Source organism: Episyrphus balteatus, chromosome 1 (assembly GCF_945859705.1).
Source record: "Episyrphus balteatus chromosome 1, idEpiBalt1.1, whole genome shotgun sequence".
Classification (NCBI taxonomy): domain Eukaryota; kingdom Metazoa; phylum Arthropoda; class Insecta; order Diptera; family Syrphidae; genus Episyrphus; species Episyrphus balteatus.
Genome location: NC_079134.1, coordinates 141,805,376 through 141,821,944, shown reverse-complemented (window position 1 = coordinate 141,821,944; position 16,569 = coordinate 141,805,376). Strand labels below are relative to the sequence as shown.

Here is a 16,569-nt window from a genome sequence, read left to right as displayed (position 1 = left end):
GAATCGAAGAAAATGGACCTTATGCAAGTAAAATTGTTACTTGGGAAGTTGCAATCGGAGCCGATTATATTTATTTTTCTAATGCATATTGAGACACTTATGAGGTATTTGAATAACCACTTGAATATAACGACTTTTCACCCGAAGAAAACTGCTGAAAACTCATGAAATAAACTCTTTTATCAAGCTTCGAACTAACAGCCCTATTCTGGCAATCCTTACCTAAAAACCTAAAAAGGTGAGCTGAATTTGATGTTTTCTCGTCACAAAAACTTTCGAATTTGTGATCAGCTCTGAAGGAGATCACAACTCACAATTTGGATTTTCGCTAGTAAGAAGATTGTGAGAAATAAATCGAGTTATGATCACCTTGTGAGGTTTTTGTCACTTATGAGGTTTGCCAGAATAAGGGGGTGAACCTATATCGAAAAAATGGGCCTGATGGTATTTAATATTTAATATTTATTTATTCGTATAGTCTTACACAATAAGATAATTTATCTTTTAAATTAGTATAAGATTAATTAGTTAATAAACAATTGAACTTTTATAAGGTTCAATGCAAACTATTTTTTGACTTGTATAAGAAGAAGGCCATTTTGGCGCACATTACCGAATTTTCTCAAGACCTTCCTCCACAGGCAATCCACAAGCTAATAGCTTGTGGCGAACAGCGTAAAACGACCTCATGCAGGTATTTTTTTTTACAAAACAACGAAACATTTTAGCGAGGCTATAGCCTCCCTAAGGAAACTATAATTTGTATTGGATGTTATAAGAATGCCTTATAGAGGTTCTTATAAGATGTTGAATTTATGAATAAAAAAAAGATGTTACATATTGAATTTTATTGTTTTTCTTTAAATTTTTATATATTTTGGAAGAATTTTATTTTATTTGAAAAAGAACACATTGTTTGAATTTCACGGAATCGTTCCCACTTACCTCCGCATACCAGCGCGGCACTCTACCAGTAGACCATGCTTGAACATTAAAGATTAGTGGAAAAAAGGGAGCTACTTGATACCTCACATTGAAATGAAATGTTTTTTTTTTCGAATGCACTAGAAAAATTGCACACTTTTAAGAAAAAACATTGCATACTTACAAGAAGAAAATATTGCATACTTAAAAGATAAAACCATTGCATACTTAAAGGAACCTCTTGGAACAGGGCTTGTAGAGGCCTTCTGTCACTTGAAAATACGAGACTTCCTTAGAACGTCCCAAAAAGGTCTTAAGAAGGCCTTCTTTAACTAAAATTTACAAGGCTTCCTCTAAAAACTTCTAGGAAGTCTTAAGGGAACCTCCTTTCTTTCCAAAATGGTTGACTTGCGTAATCAAGTCTTAAACTAAACCTATATATTATACAAACTATATAGCTTCTCGGAACGAAAAAAATTGACCTTATGTAAGCCAAAGTTGTTACTTGGGTAGGCTGGGTGGACCTTTTGCAAGCCAAATGATTTCTTAAGGTGACACATGGAACTTCGTTATCTATTTTTAATGAAGTAAATAGACTACTGCTGATTTAAGAATCCTATAAAAGTGCTATAAGATTGTTTTTAGTAATTCAATAGTTGGTAGTTAAGTTTTTCATTTTCTTTTCATTTCTGTTAAAAGTTTATGTAAATCTCTTTTTTCTACCAACTAACAACATTTTATTCAAGGACATATCTCCACATAATTTTGCTTCCAAAAGAAAACCACTGTTGCGCTTTTATTAAATTTAAACTATATCTATATTTATTGCATCTCGCACAGGAGCTATCTTGATCTTGATAATAATAAATGAAACTTTTACCATAAACGACCTCACTTTTCCTGTCTTGTTCATCTATATACCCAACATCTACCAACCAAACAAACTTCCTCTTTTGCTATTTTCAGTCTCGAAAAATGAGGCTAAAGCGAATATATATACCCAATGATGAGGTTCGACAAGGAAAACTTTCACTTTACCCATGAAAATAACGTACAAAAATATTTCTCGCATAATGAACAATGACAAAGGTGAATCCTCTCCTCCAGCAGAAAAAGAAGCTTCTCCCAGTATATCCAAGCTTCAGGAGAATTATTTTGTTTAGGCCAACGAGATAGGAGAGGAGCTAAAAAGTCTATAGCATAGAAGCTATATGGATTCATTTTCCAGAAAATTCAAAAACAAATTGCTACAAAAGTATTTTTGCATCCACTTTAACAAAAGGATCCAAGTAGGTGGCGGTAGGGTAGGTAGGAAGATAGTAGAAGAAAAAGATATGTTTATATAAGTTAAGTTCTTGGACAAAAAAATTTTTGAAAAACTTTTGCATATTTTTCAATTGCTTGCCATTGCCAACGGTAACGGAACTGATACAAGCTATATTCCACCTATACCTCTCCGTATCTCCCGTAAAACTAAGCTTCTTAACGAGGCAACTTTGGACAAAAATTTCAAAGGATATAACAACGTAGTCATCCAAACCAAAAAGCATCAAGGATATGAGAGTAGGCATTTGAAAAATTTCCTCATCAAAACAATATTCCCGGTCTTCTACTAGGTTTTTTGGTTTTGTTTGCCTAACCAAACAAACACAAAACTTAACCCAAATTATTGGCATTGGGTGTGGAAAAGTTGTTAGAGAGAAGAGATAAGAGGAGACCATTGCATCTCTATCACTCTTTTGGTAGGATGTCGAAGGATAATGGGTCAAGGGGCACTATTGGATTTAAAGTTTAGAAAGAAAACTTCCTCCCGGTTGGTGATGTATATATCCAACCGAAAGTGGATACATAGTTTTGAAGAAGAGATACATAGTTTCACCACCGTCGTCGTCGCTGCCACCGCTACTGTACCGCTATTTGAGTCTATAGAGATATCATCTTACCAGAGAGTTGCATAAGCCTCGTATTAGTGGGATGTTATGGATGGGCCCTTTTCAAATGCAGAAGCATCCGAATACATACTTCAATTTCCATCAACATTTTTCTGTAGCATACTTATTGGAAGCTACTGACTGAATAAGAGGTTCTCATCTACCAACCTTCACATGTGAATGCGGATAACTCTTATTGGAAGCATCTTAAGAGTTGGAGGGGGGTTTCATTAGTTTTTGTATGAATTTTGGTCGGACGAGGCGAGGTTATAGATGGGTCATAAATGAGAGGGAGATAGAGAGAAAGCGAATGTTGTTCTCATTCTATTCAAGAAAATAATAAAGTAGAAAACGAGTCCATGCAGCAAGGATATACAAAATATTCCTACTGCGAGCCGAGTGTTGCTTGCTGGATGCAACGACTACCGACGACGACGATGATGATTCTCTACTTGATGTGTAGCCTTATATGATGACGTGAGAGAGAGAGAGAGAATGCATATGTTTGTGTGTCATTTATTTGGTTTTGAAGTCATCTGCTGCTGCTGATCCAATTGTGTCACATGCATAATAAATCTGTTCTTATTTTCCTTCTGCCTGCACTTTCTCATGTGGCAGTGGCAGAACACATATTATTTTTTTCAGTTGAATGAACCATCATGCATTATACGAGAATATCCTTGTTCGTTTTTTTTTTTTTTTTTTCATTTTTATGCTTCATCTACCGAAAATTTCTTATTATGTAGCGGTATTTTGTTTTGTGTTTTTTTTTTCTGTGCTATAGGATTTTGTTGCATCTAATTGCTGACATGGTTTTGTTATTGAATTAATAACACCGAATTAACTTGAAGGGCTAAATGGGATCAATGGATTATTGTTTGTTGTATTTTGAAAGGAGGAAGGTACCTATACATGGGATTTTCATAATTTTGCGATTGTTTTGTTTCTAGTTTTCATAATTTTTTCTGAGAGATTAATTTATTAATATTTTAAAGATGTTATATGTTTTCTTCAAACATGGTTAACGAAAATATTCAAAATGTCTGTTGAATACAGATAATACACATAGATAAACGGCCCATCTACAAGCGACATTAAAACAATCGATAACAAATAACGATATTTTTTATTTGTCAAAATGACATTTTATACCTGACAATTGATTGTCATTTTGTATCGATTGTTTTTATGTCGCTTCTAGATGGGCCGTTTATGTGGATTTTCTGCGTTCAACAATATCATTACCCAAACTGATAATTTTGCTTGTATAAAATTATAAAGAAGCTAAAAAGAAGCACCTGTAAAGCTCTACAGATTACAGATGGGTCATGTACTTTTAAGTTGTTTTTGTTTTTTTCCATAAAAAATGGTAAATCGCAGCACATCGATGCCTAGGCTTGCAAATTGCTACTAAAAACTGGTAAACTTAAGCCTAAACTAGAAGGCCAAAGGTGTATCTAGTTAATTACAGCTGTAGACTGAAATATCAATTACAAGGTGCTAATATCTATTTTACTGTGATAAATAATGCATATCAAGATTTTTCACCAGCTTTCGTCGCATTAAAAGTCGTTACATTCAAGTGGTCAATCAAAAACCTCATTATTGGCTCAATATGCATATGAAAAATAAATATAATCAGTTCCTATCGCAACTTAATTAAACAATTGTTTGAAGTAAATCATGGGATTCACGATTTGCGTAGTGAACTCACGTGCTTTTGGCCATTGGAAATTTTAAGAACTATCCAGTGACTCAATTAGAAGATGAGGACATTAAATGGCTTGTTAGACTCACAAGACTATTGAGTTCATATTATAATTAAGAATTAAACATTCAACATAATAGCTTAAGTACCTACATTTTGAACAGTCACTTGAGGATAACAAGTTGAAAAAGCGTGATCACTTCATTGATAGGTTATCATAAGTGTTTTTGTTATTCAAATTCCAACTATATAAATACCCAGAAACATTTTATGAAAATCATTAAACAGTCTTTTATTTCAAACAAATAACTTTCCAAAATGCGTTCAGCTCTACTTTGCCTTCTGATTTCTGCAGTTGCAATTTCTGCAGACCTTCAGTCTGATATTGAAGATGTCGCCTCTCATTTCCCAGTAAAAGAAATTGAATCAATTGGCAAGCAGTACGTTGCAGCTTATTCAAGCTATGCTGATGGACTTCGCTATGTACAAAAAGTCACCTATGAAAAACTAATCAAGGACTTTTTGGAAACCAAGGAAGGACGAGATTTGATTGAATATTTTAATGATCGTGAAATTGACGCAAAGACTATTATCCTTTTCATGGGCAAGAAGACAACCGAAATGGTTGATAAATGGTTAGAACCTATCAAGGATGGCGAGGAGTTGAATCCAATTATTAGTGGAAACATTATGGCTGATTACACAAAAGCTGTTCTGGCATCAGACTATCTTGATGCTGTTTATGAGAAAATGCAAAGCAGTTCTGAATTAGCCAACCTTGTAGCTGCTTTGAAAGATCCAGAATTTCAAGCTCGTTTTTATAGCAGCGCAAATTCTAAAGGCCTTAAGGCTTTTGGAAAAAATCCTGCAGTGCGAGGAGCGATTGTTAATTTCTTTAAGTAAAATATATTTTGTTTTTGTAAAGAAATAAAATAAAATATTATAATCCAGTCAAATAAGGGTTTAACCTCGGAATGAATGTTAGTAGAAATTTTTTTTGCTCAATATCTTCCTTTTGCCATTCTATAACATATCTCAAAAGTCTAGAAAAATCTCATGTCCGCTTGTCACGATTTCAAGGTCAAATCGCGAAATGGAGATTTTCAAAATTAGCAAAAATAGGCTATGGTATTATATACACATATGATACATTATTTCAAGGTATTTTTTAATGCTGATTCCAAAAAATCTAAAATCAAGACAATCTGACGTCTCTGGAAAAAGTTATACCTGTTTTTCATCTGTCAACTCATATTATTATAACAGTTGCAAACTTACTGCCGAAAAACCCTTAAAAGTTATGGTAGATGAACCAAATTTTGCATGAAGATTTTAGAATCCATCATTATTAAAAATCAAAACAATCCATTACAAAAAATATATATACCTACGAAATAATGGTATTTTTTGATGGAGCGGCAAATTTTAGGATATGCACTAAAGAAGATTCTTGTTCATCTTAGGAACAAGTGCTAATAGGCTAATTTTTTCATTTTAATCTTTGTTTGGATATTCTTTAACTACCCTCAAAAATCTAAAAAAATCTCATGTCCGCAAGTCCTAATTTTCTTGGTTTGAAAATAAGGTGCAGATTTTAAAAAATTAATAAGAAAAGTTTAAATTTTTATATGTATACCAACATAAGCGACATGATTTAAAGGAATTTTTTAACACTTATTCCAACAAAACTCACAAACAAGTCAACCTGACCATCCCTGAAAAGTAATGCACCTTATTCATGTTGATCTGACACAAATATCTGAAGTGAAGTTTTTCAATCTTTTAAAATCTGCACCTTATTTTCAAACCAAGAAAATTAGGACTTGAGGACATGAGATTTTTTTAGATTTTTGAGGGTAGTTAAAGAATATCCAAACAAAGATTAAAATGAAAAAATTAGCCTATTAGCACTTGTTCCTAAGATGAACAAGAATCTTCTTTAGTGCATATCCTAAAATTTGCCGCTCCATCAAAAAATACCATTATTTCGTAGGTATATATATTTTTTGTAATGGATTGTTTTGATTTTTAATAATGATGGATTCTAAAATCTTCATGCAAAATTTGGTTCATCTACCATAACTTTTAAGGGTTTTTCGGCAGTAAGTTTGCAACTGTTATAATAATATGAGTTGACAGATGAAAAACAGGTATAACTTTTTCCAGAGACGTCAGATTGTCTTGATTTTAGATTTTTTGGAATCAGCATTAAAAAATACCTTGAAATAATGTATCATATGTGTATATAATACCATAGCCTATTTTTGCTAATTTTGAAAATCTCCATTTCGCGATTTGACCTTGAAATCGTGACAAGCGGACATGAGATTTTTCTAGACTTTTGAGATATGTTATAGAATGGCAAAAGGAAGATATTGAGCAAAAAAAATTTCTACTAACATTCATTCCGAGATTTACCCCTTTTTTCTCCTTATTTTACTGTATTATTAGTGTATTAAAAGGTGTGTTATCCTTTTTGTTACTCAAAAACCCAAGAGAATAGTTACCTGTTTTTCGAGAATTGGAAAAAAATTTACACGATTTTTCACGATTTTCAGCAAAACGGTAAGTCTTATCAAAAAATGTTCAATGCAAAAATTGTAGACTATAGATTATATTATCTATAAAAAGTGGCATGACACTTTTTTTCCTAAGACTCAACGTTTTTTAGATACATAACGGAACTAACAGTGTGTTAATTTAAGAAACGAACTAAACATACTGCAAATTTCATGCTTCTATCTCATGTTAAACATAGTGAAATCATACCCTTAACCCTGGAAAGCTAACCTTCGTCGATTTGACGAACACCAATTTCATTTTTTCTGTTTTTTCGGGAAAAGGAGCTTTCGATTTCATTCTCAATTCGTGTAACCCGTGTGGAAAAAAATCTGTTTTTTTGCTTTTTCTGTTAAAAAAATAACTACAAAACATGAATTATGTATTTAACTTCACAGAAATTAGTTAATAACTTTTTCTTGACAGAGCAGTTAAAAATCACTTCGTCGTTTCGACGAATGGTTAGCTTAAACGTACTACAAAATAAGGTTAGCTTTTTAGGGTTAAATAGGGGTTATTTTGGCTTTTTAGCATTTTTCAAACAAGCGGTACACTTAGAAGATATGAAAATAATACAACTTTTAGTTTTAGGACTAAAAGTTAAAGATTGGAACTTAACACTCTGTAAGTTTCATATTTATATCTCTATAGTCAAATCGTGGAAAATCACAATATAAAACTGGTTTTTTTTTTCAAAAAACTCAAAACTTTGAGCTTATCATTTTTGGATAAGGACTACAACAGCTATCGAGTTGATTTTAGATTTAATTTGTTGTTATATTTACCTAATATTTTTTAAGTATAAGCCTCGTACATATAATAGCCAATGTTCTGGAGCCAGTCAAAAACTATGAAAAATCAGCAAAATTACCAGTTTTTCAAAAATTCTTTTTAATTAATATTGTAGTGGAAAGGTTTCTCCACTCATTAAAATTGATGAAAGTTTCAATATCGGGTCATAAGTGACAGCATAAATGCGTCTTCATATGTCCACGATACTAAAACTATTGTTGGATCAGCCACCAGAGCCCCGAAGGTCTACAAGTGTCTTGATTATTGTCTTAAATAAAAAAAAAAGACTTCTTAATTTTCTTGTGAGCTCTTGACTCTTCGACGGTTCAAAGTAGAATGATTTTTATTTTAACATTAAACGATAAAATTACATAATAAGTAACAGTTAGAAATTACGGTTTAACTTTTAATAAGAGAGAACGAAAGTATAAACTGCAGTAAAATGAAAACGTAATAGATTATTTCGTTAAGTGACAGTGACTCAAAAATATGTTTATACATACATTAAATGAAATGTACTTATGTACTAGATTTTCTTGTTAGCAATAAATAAATCAAAATAATTCGAATAGTTAGATTAAACTTTAAAATGTAATTGTTGTATTTGTTAAAATATATAGGTTTATATGTTGATTAATGTTATTCAGTTCGTTACAACCTCCCCCTCTGTCGCTGAAAACGTCCCGATAATGCGACAGGCCATTGGGAATATTGGGAATATGTTCGTATACGTCTGGGTCTTGAAGATCTTCTTAATATTTGTATCTCTTGTTGCGGGACTGATTGATTTGTAGCTTCGTCGTTTCTTGGAACATCGATACTTTGATTGGTTTGAATATTAGGTTCTTCTGACTCTACTGATTTGCGAGGTCGACCTCGAGGTCGAATAGGATAAATTGGATTGTTGATTGTACCATCGTATGGTGTGAGTGATGATACGTGATGTGAACCAATGGGTTGGTCTGGTTTGTCTGTAGCTGACAAAATATAGCAGGAGGACCCCTTCTTCTTCAGAATGATGTAGGGGCCATCACGTCTTGGCACAAACTTCGACGTTATACCTTGCTTTGCTTTACTTTGCGCGTGTGTATCCACCAGGACCAGATCACCTTCTTTAAACGCTTGTTGAGGTCGTCGTTTTTGGTCTACATATACTTTGTTTTTATCTTGTAGTAGCTCTTGTGATTCTTCAGCCATTTTTAACGTATCTGCAAGCTTTAACAAATGAGGTGTGATTTGAGGAATGAAATTTTCTGACTGCACAACTTGCTTCAAATCCGTGTGTACTTCAAACGGTGTACGAAGCTCTCTTCCAAACGTAAGGTATGCTGCTGTGTATCCTGTACTTGCACATTTTGCTGTGTTCATTGCAAAACGAATTGCTGCTAATTTCGAATACCATTCTGTATGATTCTGCCCAACACATATTGAAAGTTGTGTTTTAAGGTCCCTGTTTTTTCTTTCTACTGGATTTGCTTCGGGATGGTAAATTGGTGTAAACGTTTGTCTTATAGCCAAACAGAATGTTAGTTTTTGCATTAGCGCTGATATAAATTGGGAACCGTTGTCTGAATGCATTCTTCTTGGTACCCCATATCGGAGAATAACTTCATCAAGCAATTTCATAGCACAATTCTCTGCAGATGCCTCTTTAAGTGCAAAAAGCTCTATCCACCGGCTGCACAAGTCTTCAACTATAAGAATCCACTGATGTCCGTCTTCTGAACGTGGAAGTGGACCAAATAAGTCCACTGAAATAACTTCAAATCGCTGGTTACTGCTTACAGTTTGCATTAGACCAATAGGTTTTAAGTTAGTTGGTTTGTACTTCTTACATTCAGGACATGCTCTTACGTAGTTTGTTATGTCTGACCGCATACCTTTCCAGTAATAAAGCGGAGTGATTCGATTTATTGTTTTGTCAATACCATAATGGCCTGCTGTTGGAGCATCGTGATAGTTATATAATATTTTTTCTTGCATTGATCTTGGTGCAACCAGCTGTCCGTTTTCAGAAACTTCTTCCGAGCAATACCGGTATAAGATACCATCAACCATAATATATCCTCGACCAGTGTGAAGTTGGACATTTTCATCATCTGCCTCAAAGGAATCAATAATTTTTTTAATGACCGGATCCTCTAGCTGAGCGTCACGAACTTCTTTGGCTCCTTTTGCCGGAAAATCAATTTCAAACGACATGCATTCGCACTCGATGTTTGTATGGGCTAAATTGCAAGGAGGACGAGATAATGTATCTGCCACAACATTTTGTTTACCTGGGGTATACTCTAAGTTTATATTGTATGTTTGAAGTAACAAGGACCAACGAGCAAGTCTTCCTGTTGGTGATTTCAAACTAAATAACCATTTCAGTGGCTGATGGTCAGTTAAAATCGTTATTTCCGCTCCCTCAATATAGCCACGAAACTTTTGAACTGCCCAAACAACAGCTAAAGCCTCACGCTCTGTTGTCGAATAGTTGCGTTCAGCTGGAATAAGAAGACGACTGGCATATTCGATTGGATTATAATATTTCTCCCCCTGGAGCAAAACAGCTCCAAGCGCATAGTTGCTTGCGTCCGTCCATAAGAAAAACGGCATATCTTCTTTTACTTGTTGTAGGATAGGTGGGGAACTAAGAAGCTGTTTTAGTTGTTCAAAAGCTGTTTGTTCTTCTTTTGACCATTTCCATTGTGTGTTCTTTTTCGTAAGGTTTGACAAGGGCTTAGATATTTTTGCGAAGTCTGGTATAAACCGACGAAACCACGAACAAGTTTGCAAGAAAGACATGAGCTGCTTCAAATTTTTTGGACTTGGGCGTTTCATAATAGCGTCTGTTTTCTCCGGGTCAATCTTTAACCCTTCAATTGTTAAAATGTGCCCGAGATACTTAACCTCAGATTTGCAAAAAAAACATTTTTCTCTATTGAGATGAAAGCCGAATGCATTTAGTCTATTCAATGTTTGTTGTAAGTCTTTAATGTGTTTTTCAAAATTTTCTGAACAAATAATTATGTCATCTAGGTATGCTAGTATAAGGATGTTGGGGAGCCCGTTTCGAAATTTGTCGATTATCCGTTGAAACGTTGCCGGCGCGTTTTTCAAGCCGAACGGCATACGATTAAAGGCATAGATTCCGAAAGGTGTCGTGAAAGCCGTTTTGGGTTTATCAACATCAGAGATTTTGATTTGCCAATATCCTGATTTCAGATCTAAAGTCGTCATAAATGGTGTTGATTTAGCAGCGTGCAATAAATCGTCTATTCGAGGCAATGGATACGTATCTGTAATCGTAATCTTATTGAGGCGTCTATAGTCAACACATAAACGTATATTTCCATCTTTCTTTGGTATCAAAACAACCGGCGAAGCCCAAGCTGATGAAGTTTCTTCTATAATACCATTTTTTAGCATTTCGTCTAACTCTTCGCGTAATTTGCCTTTCATTGTAGGAGATAATCTGTAAGGAGTTGTAGCAATCGGTTCATGTGTAACTGTTTTGATTGTGTGCTCAACTCCTTGAATCGGTGCGGAAATGTTTTCAAACAGACGTTTCTTATCTTCTATCAAAGCTCTTAAAGTTTTCCTTTCAGACTCGGAAAGTTGAACTGCTTCATCATCTCTTAAATCAACATCGATCGAATTTAAGCTTATAGGTATAAAATCTGTATCTATTTCATTTTGTTTCAGCTTTTTTAGTGGTGGAAACAAATTACATTCATTTGGGGTGTTGTAACTTAAGGGAAGTACGCTCTCAAAGATTCTATTAATTCCCGCTGGTGTTTTCATTATTTCTGACTGGTTGTTTTGTTCAAACCAAGTGATGAAATCGTCTATAGGAGACTCAGGCTTTGTCAATTTTTCAATTTTAGCTTCACTTAAAGAAACAGCATTATTGAGTTTTGATTCCTCCAATTTGAATTCAAAAATCTTGTTTGGTTCATCTTTGTAGTGCCATGTACGCTGGGCTAAATCTAGTACTATCCCCGATTGCTCTAAGAAATCTATGCCAAGAAGTGTTCTATTATTTTTTGCACTTGGTAGGCAGATAAACCGTATTTGTTTGAAACGTTTACCAATGATGATGCAAGCTATTGTCGAGTACATTAGTTCTTTTCTGGCTGTTCCATCAGCAAGTGTGATTTCAGCGAACACTTTTTGAAAATTCTTATTTTTCTGTTTGAGTTTCTGGAAAAGTTGATAGCCAGCTACGCTAGTTCTTGCCGCAGTATCAAAATATGCTTGCCCATTCAAACCATCAACATTAATGTTTACCGTAGGTACACTTCTGCCTACAAGAGTTGTGTAGATTGCATTAAATTCTAGTTGTTTTGGACTATCTGATTTCAAATGCTTATTGCAATTAGGGCAATTCGATCGGTAAAACCCAGGAGTACCACAGCCATAACAATTCAGTTTTGTGTTTTCAGAACTATTTATCTTCCTTTCTTTTTCGAGCTTCTTAAAACAAACTTCTGCAGAATGATTCTTCTTTCGACAAAAAGAACACCGAATGCTAGAGTTTGATTTTTCAGGAACATCAACTGGGTGAGGTTTTGTACTCATTTGGTTTTCATTGAGAGACAGTTCAATTTCTCTTGCCCTATTCAAAAGATCTTGGAATGTTTGGACGTCTTCTCTGGACAATCTTTCTCTTATTCTTAGGCTTATTTGGGAAAACAGCAGATCAATAATCGTTTGTTCTGGCAAAGTTTTCTTTAGTTGAGAAAACAACCTTCTCTTTCGACAAATAAAAGAATCTGTAGTTTCGCTTATCTTTTGCTTATCTTGAAGAATTTCCGCAAATATTCTCCAATCAGGTCTTGGAGGACTGAATGCAGTTCTTAGCAACTCAATTGCTTCATCAAATGTTTTTGCTTCATGTTTTACCCCTTGCCACCAGGATGAAGCATAACCATCAAGTAGAAGAGGAAAACTAGTAAGAGCAAACTGATCTGAAATGCTCACAGCATTTTTATAAACGATTATGGTTTCGATGAAATCTTCAACCTTAGAACTATTGCTCCCGCCATTAAACCTTGCATTGCATGAACTAAATGTACTCCTAGAACCTTCTCGCACATTAAGACTTCCTAACAGACTAGAAAATTGGCTTTCAGTTAAACTTATGCTTATTGGAACCTGTGCAGCATTACTAGTAGATTGACCTTCATTTATGACATTGCCTACTTGACTTTGAGTAACATTTAAAGGAGAATCATTTTGCCTGGTTGTATTTTGTGATTTATCCTTCTGTGGAGGCGGCGGCGGCGGCGGAGGTGGCGAGTGTTGCACACCAGTGTAACCAGCGGCTTGTGAGTTCGCTGTAGTTCGTGTCATGATATATTGCCACAGAAAAAAACAATGCAAAAACTCCAAAAACCTCAATCAAAAATTTCAAAACACCTCAGCAAAAACCTTATAAAATTTCAGCAAATTATCAAAATTCTACTATCCAGCAATCTTTAACAGCAACAGCAGTGCAACAACAACAAAATATAACGGGGAGCGTTTTTATTGATCACGTGGAAAACACACGGCAAAGCAAATCAATAGGTACAAATTATTCGATGTTTGGTATAAATATTTAAATTTTTTTTTTTTTTACGATGGGCGCCAATTGTAGTGGAAAGGTTTCTCCACTCATTAAAATTGATGAAAGTTTCAATATCGGGTCATAAGTGACAGCATAAATGCGTCTTCATATGTCCACGATACTAAAACTATTGTTGGATCAGCCACCAGAGCCCCGAAGGTCTACAAGTGTCTTGATTATTGTCTTAAATAAAAAAAAAAGACTTCTTAATTTTCTTGTGAGCTCTTGACTCTTCGACGGTTCAAAGTAGAATGATTTTTATTTTAACATTAAACGATAAAATTACATAATAAGTAACAGTTAGAAATTACGGTTTAACTTTTAATAAGAGAGAACGAAAGTATAAACTGCAGTAAAATGAAAACGTAATAGATTATTTCGTTAAGTGACAGTGACTCAAAAATATGTTTATACATACATTAAATGAAATGTACTTATGTACTAGATTTTCTTGTTAGCAATAAATAAATCAAAATAATTCGAATAGTTAGATTAAACTTTAAAATGTAATTGTTGTATTTGTTAAAATATATAGGTTTATATGTTGATTAATGTTATTCAGTTCGTTACAATATGTAATTTTTTAATACTTATTCAAAAACTACTATTCTTAAGCTTTTAAATACGGTTTCAAACAAAAAGATATCTTTAATAGATGAAAAACTATACTAACATAAAAATGACGTTTTCCAAAAGTTCGAATGCGGGTAGCGGGAAAACCACGCAAACTTAAAATTAAATCATCATGGATTTGCTTCGATACAGTCCTAGAGAACATCATGACAAAGTTAAAGCAAAATCTAAAATGAGGCAGCAATTCCGATTAAACGATTTCATACGGAATGACATATTTTTCAGTAAACGGTCTTTAAAAATTTATTGTAATCGAGAGCGGTGAAATTTTTTTTTTTTTAACTTTTTTCTTTGAAATTTTAATAATACTCGTTTTACCATCGACCATCCCTGTATTCCGAGATTTTACAAATTGTATGCTTAATTTTACTCGACTAATTGAGGAAAATTAGTTCTCATGAATTTGAAACCCAGAAATTGATTTTAAAGATGTTGTTTCTCGTTTTCCAGAGGAAGAACTCCTATGCCAGGTGGCCAGAAATACGTTGCACCACATTCGAAATCAGCTCTTAAACTTGGAATTGATTTTTGAAAAATTGTTGAAATTAATCATATTTTAAAAGTATGAACTGAAGAATGAAGCCGCTCATTGCAGAAGAAGGGAAACACACCAAATTTCCAAAAAAGAGGATTCTTTTCATTTTTTAAGCTCCGTTGACTAATTTAAGTCCGTACATGACTAATAACACGGTGTTACAAAAATGAGGTTTTAAAATATACGCGGGCGGAGACCTATCAGGTTTTGTAGAGCTAGTCGCACTGAATACGAAACGGTATTTGAAAATCCCCTAACACCCCCAAAATCTGGAGTTACGGGCAAAAAACGGTTTTTTGGACCTTCATCCATTGAAAAAATTCTAGCTTCGACAATTTTTTACCCATTTTCGATTTTTTTACAGTTTCTGATAGAAGATAAATATACTTTTTTAACAATGTATAAAACATGTAACTCGGTTAAACCACTTAGAATTTATAAGCTGTCAAAGTTCAAAAATTCAATTTTTTTTGTCATTTGCCCAACTTCGGCATCAATTTAAAGTATATGTTTTCAAAACAACATGCTATTTAAAAAATATATTCTAAAACTATATCTATTTCCCAATTGATCGAGGTATTTTTTATGAAAATCACTTCAAAATTGGCTTAGAAAAAAAAAATTTTCGATTTCAACCCAGATACAGAAATTGGAACTTTTAGGTATAGAACAAAAATGTTGTTTCGGCACGTAGTAGGATAAGTTGGGCGCCAGGATTTGATGAAAGGTTTTTGTAGAGGAGCTCAATACAAACATTTTTTTTCTTTGGGAGGGGGGTCTATCTCCCCCCGTTTAGGTGGGAGGGGGCATTTTTCTAAAAAAAAATTATCAAAATAAAAAAAAATTATTAAAAAACAACGGCAACACTTACAGTAATAAATGATACCATTTCCAAAAGGCAAAATTGTGCATTTAATTCTAATTTTTAAATCAATATAATATTCCCAATAGTTTTTGAAATAATCGATTTCAAAGTTAAAAATAGGGGAAAAAAATTTTTTTAAAACTCATTTTATACTATTTTTGTCCAGACTGTGAATTTTAGTAAATAAATTACTTAAACAGAAAACTGCCTCAATTGATTCCTTATCGAACCGTGAAAACTATATGTTTCTACGTCTTCTAGTTTTTGGGAAAATTGAAAAATTATTTTATCAGATTTTTCTTTTTTCAAAATATTTTTTGTTTTTATTTGTTTTTATTTTTCAATTTTCTCAAAAACTAGAAGACGTAAAAACATATAGTTTTCACGGTTCGATAAGGAATCAATTGAGGCAGTTTTCTGTTTAAGTAATTTATTTACTAAAATTCACAGTCTGGACAAAAATAGTATAAAATGAGTTTTAAAAAAAATTTTTTCCCCTATTTTTAACTTTGAAATCGATTATTTCAAAAACTATTGGGAATATTATATTGATTTAAAAATTAGAATTAAATGCACAATTTTGCCTTTTGGAAATGGTATCATTTATTACTGTAAGTGTTGCCGTTGTTTTTTAATAATTTTTTTTTATTTTGATAATTTTTTTTTAGAAAAATGCCCCCTCCCACCTAAACGGGGGGAGATAGACCCCCCTCCCAAAGAAAAAAAATGTTTGTATTGAGCTCCTCTACAAAAACCTTTCATCAAATCCTGGCGCCCAACTTATCCTACTACGTGCCGAAACAACATTTTTGTTCTATACCTAAAAGTTCCAATTTCTGTATCTGGGTTGAAATCGAAAATTTTTTTTTTCTAAGCCAATTTTGAAGTGATTTTCATAAAAAATACCTCGATCAATTGGGAAATAGATATAGTTTTAGAATATATTTTTTAAATAGCATGTTGTTTTGAAAACATATACTTTAAATTGATGCCGAAGTTGGGCAAATGACAAAAAAAATTGAA

General features: G+C 33.4%; 1 protein-coding gene across 1 annotated transcript in view; it reads left to right on the top strand.

Annotated features, from left to right (window-relative positions):
• The window catches only part of LOC129916545 (uncharacterized), a 179,509-nt gene extending 174,010 nt beyond the window's left edge, over positions 1-5,499 (top strand). Inside the window, exon 2 of the mRNA XM_055996551.1 lies at positions 4,869-5,499. Coding sequence (XP_055852526.1) covers positions 4,882-5,466 — 585 coding nt within the window. The 5' untranslated portion in view covers positions 4,869-4,881 and the 3' untranslated portion in view covers positions 5,467-5,499. The remainder of the gene's footprint in view (positions 1-4,868) is intronic.
• The last annotated feature ends 11,070 nt before the right edge of the window (positions 5,500-16,569 follow it).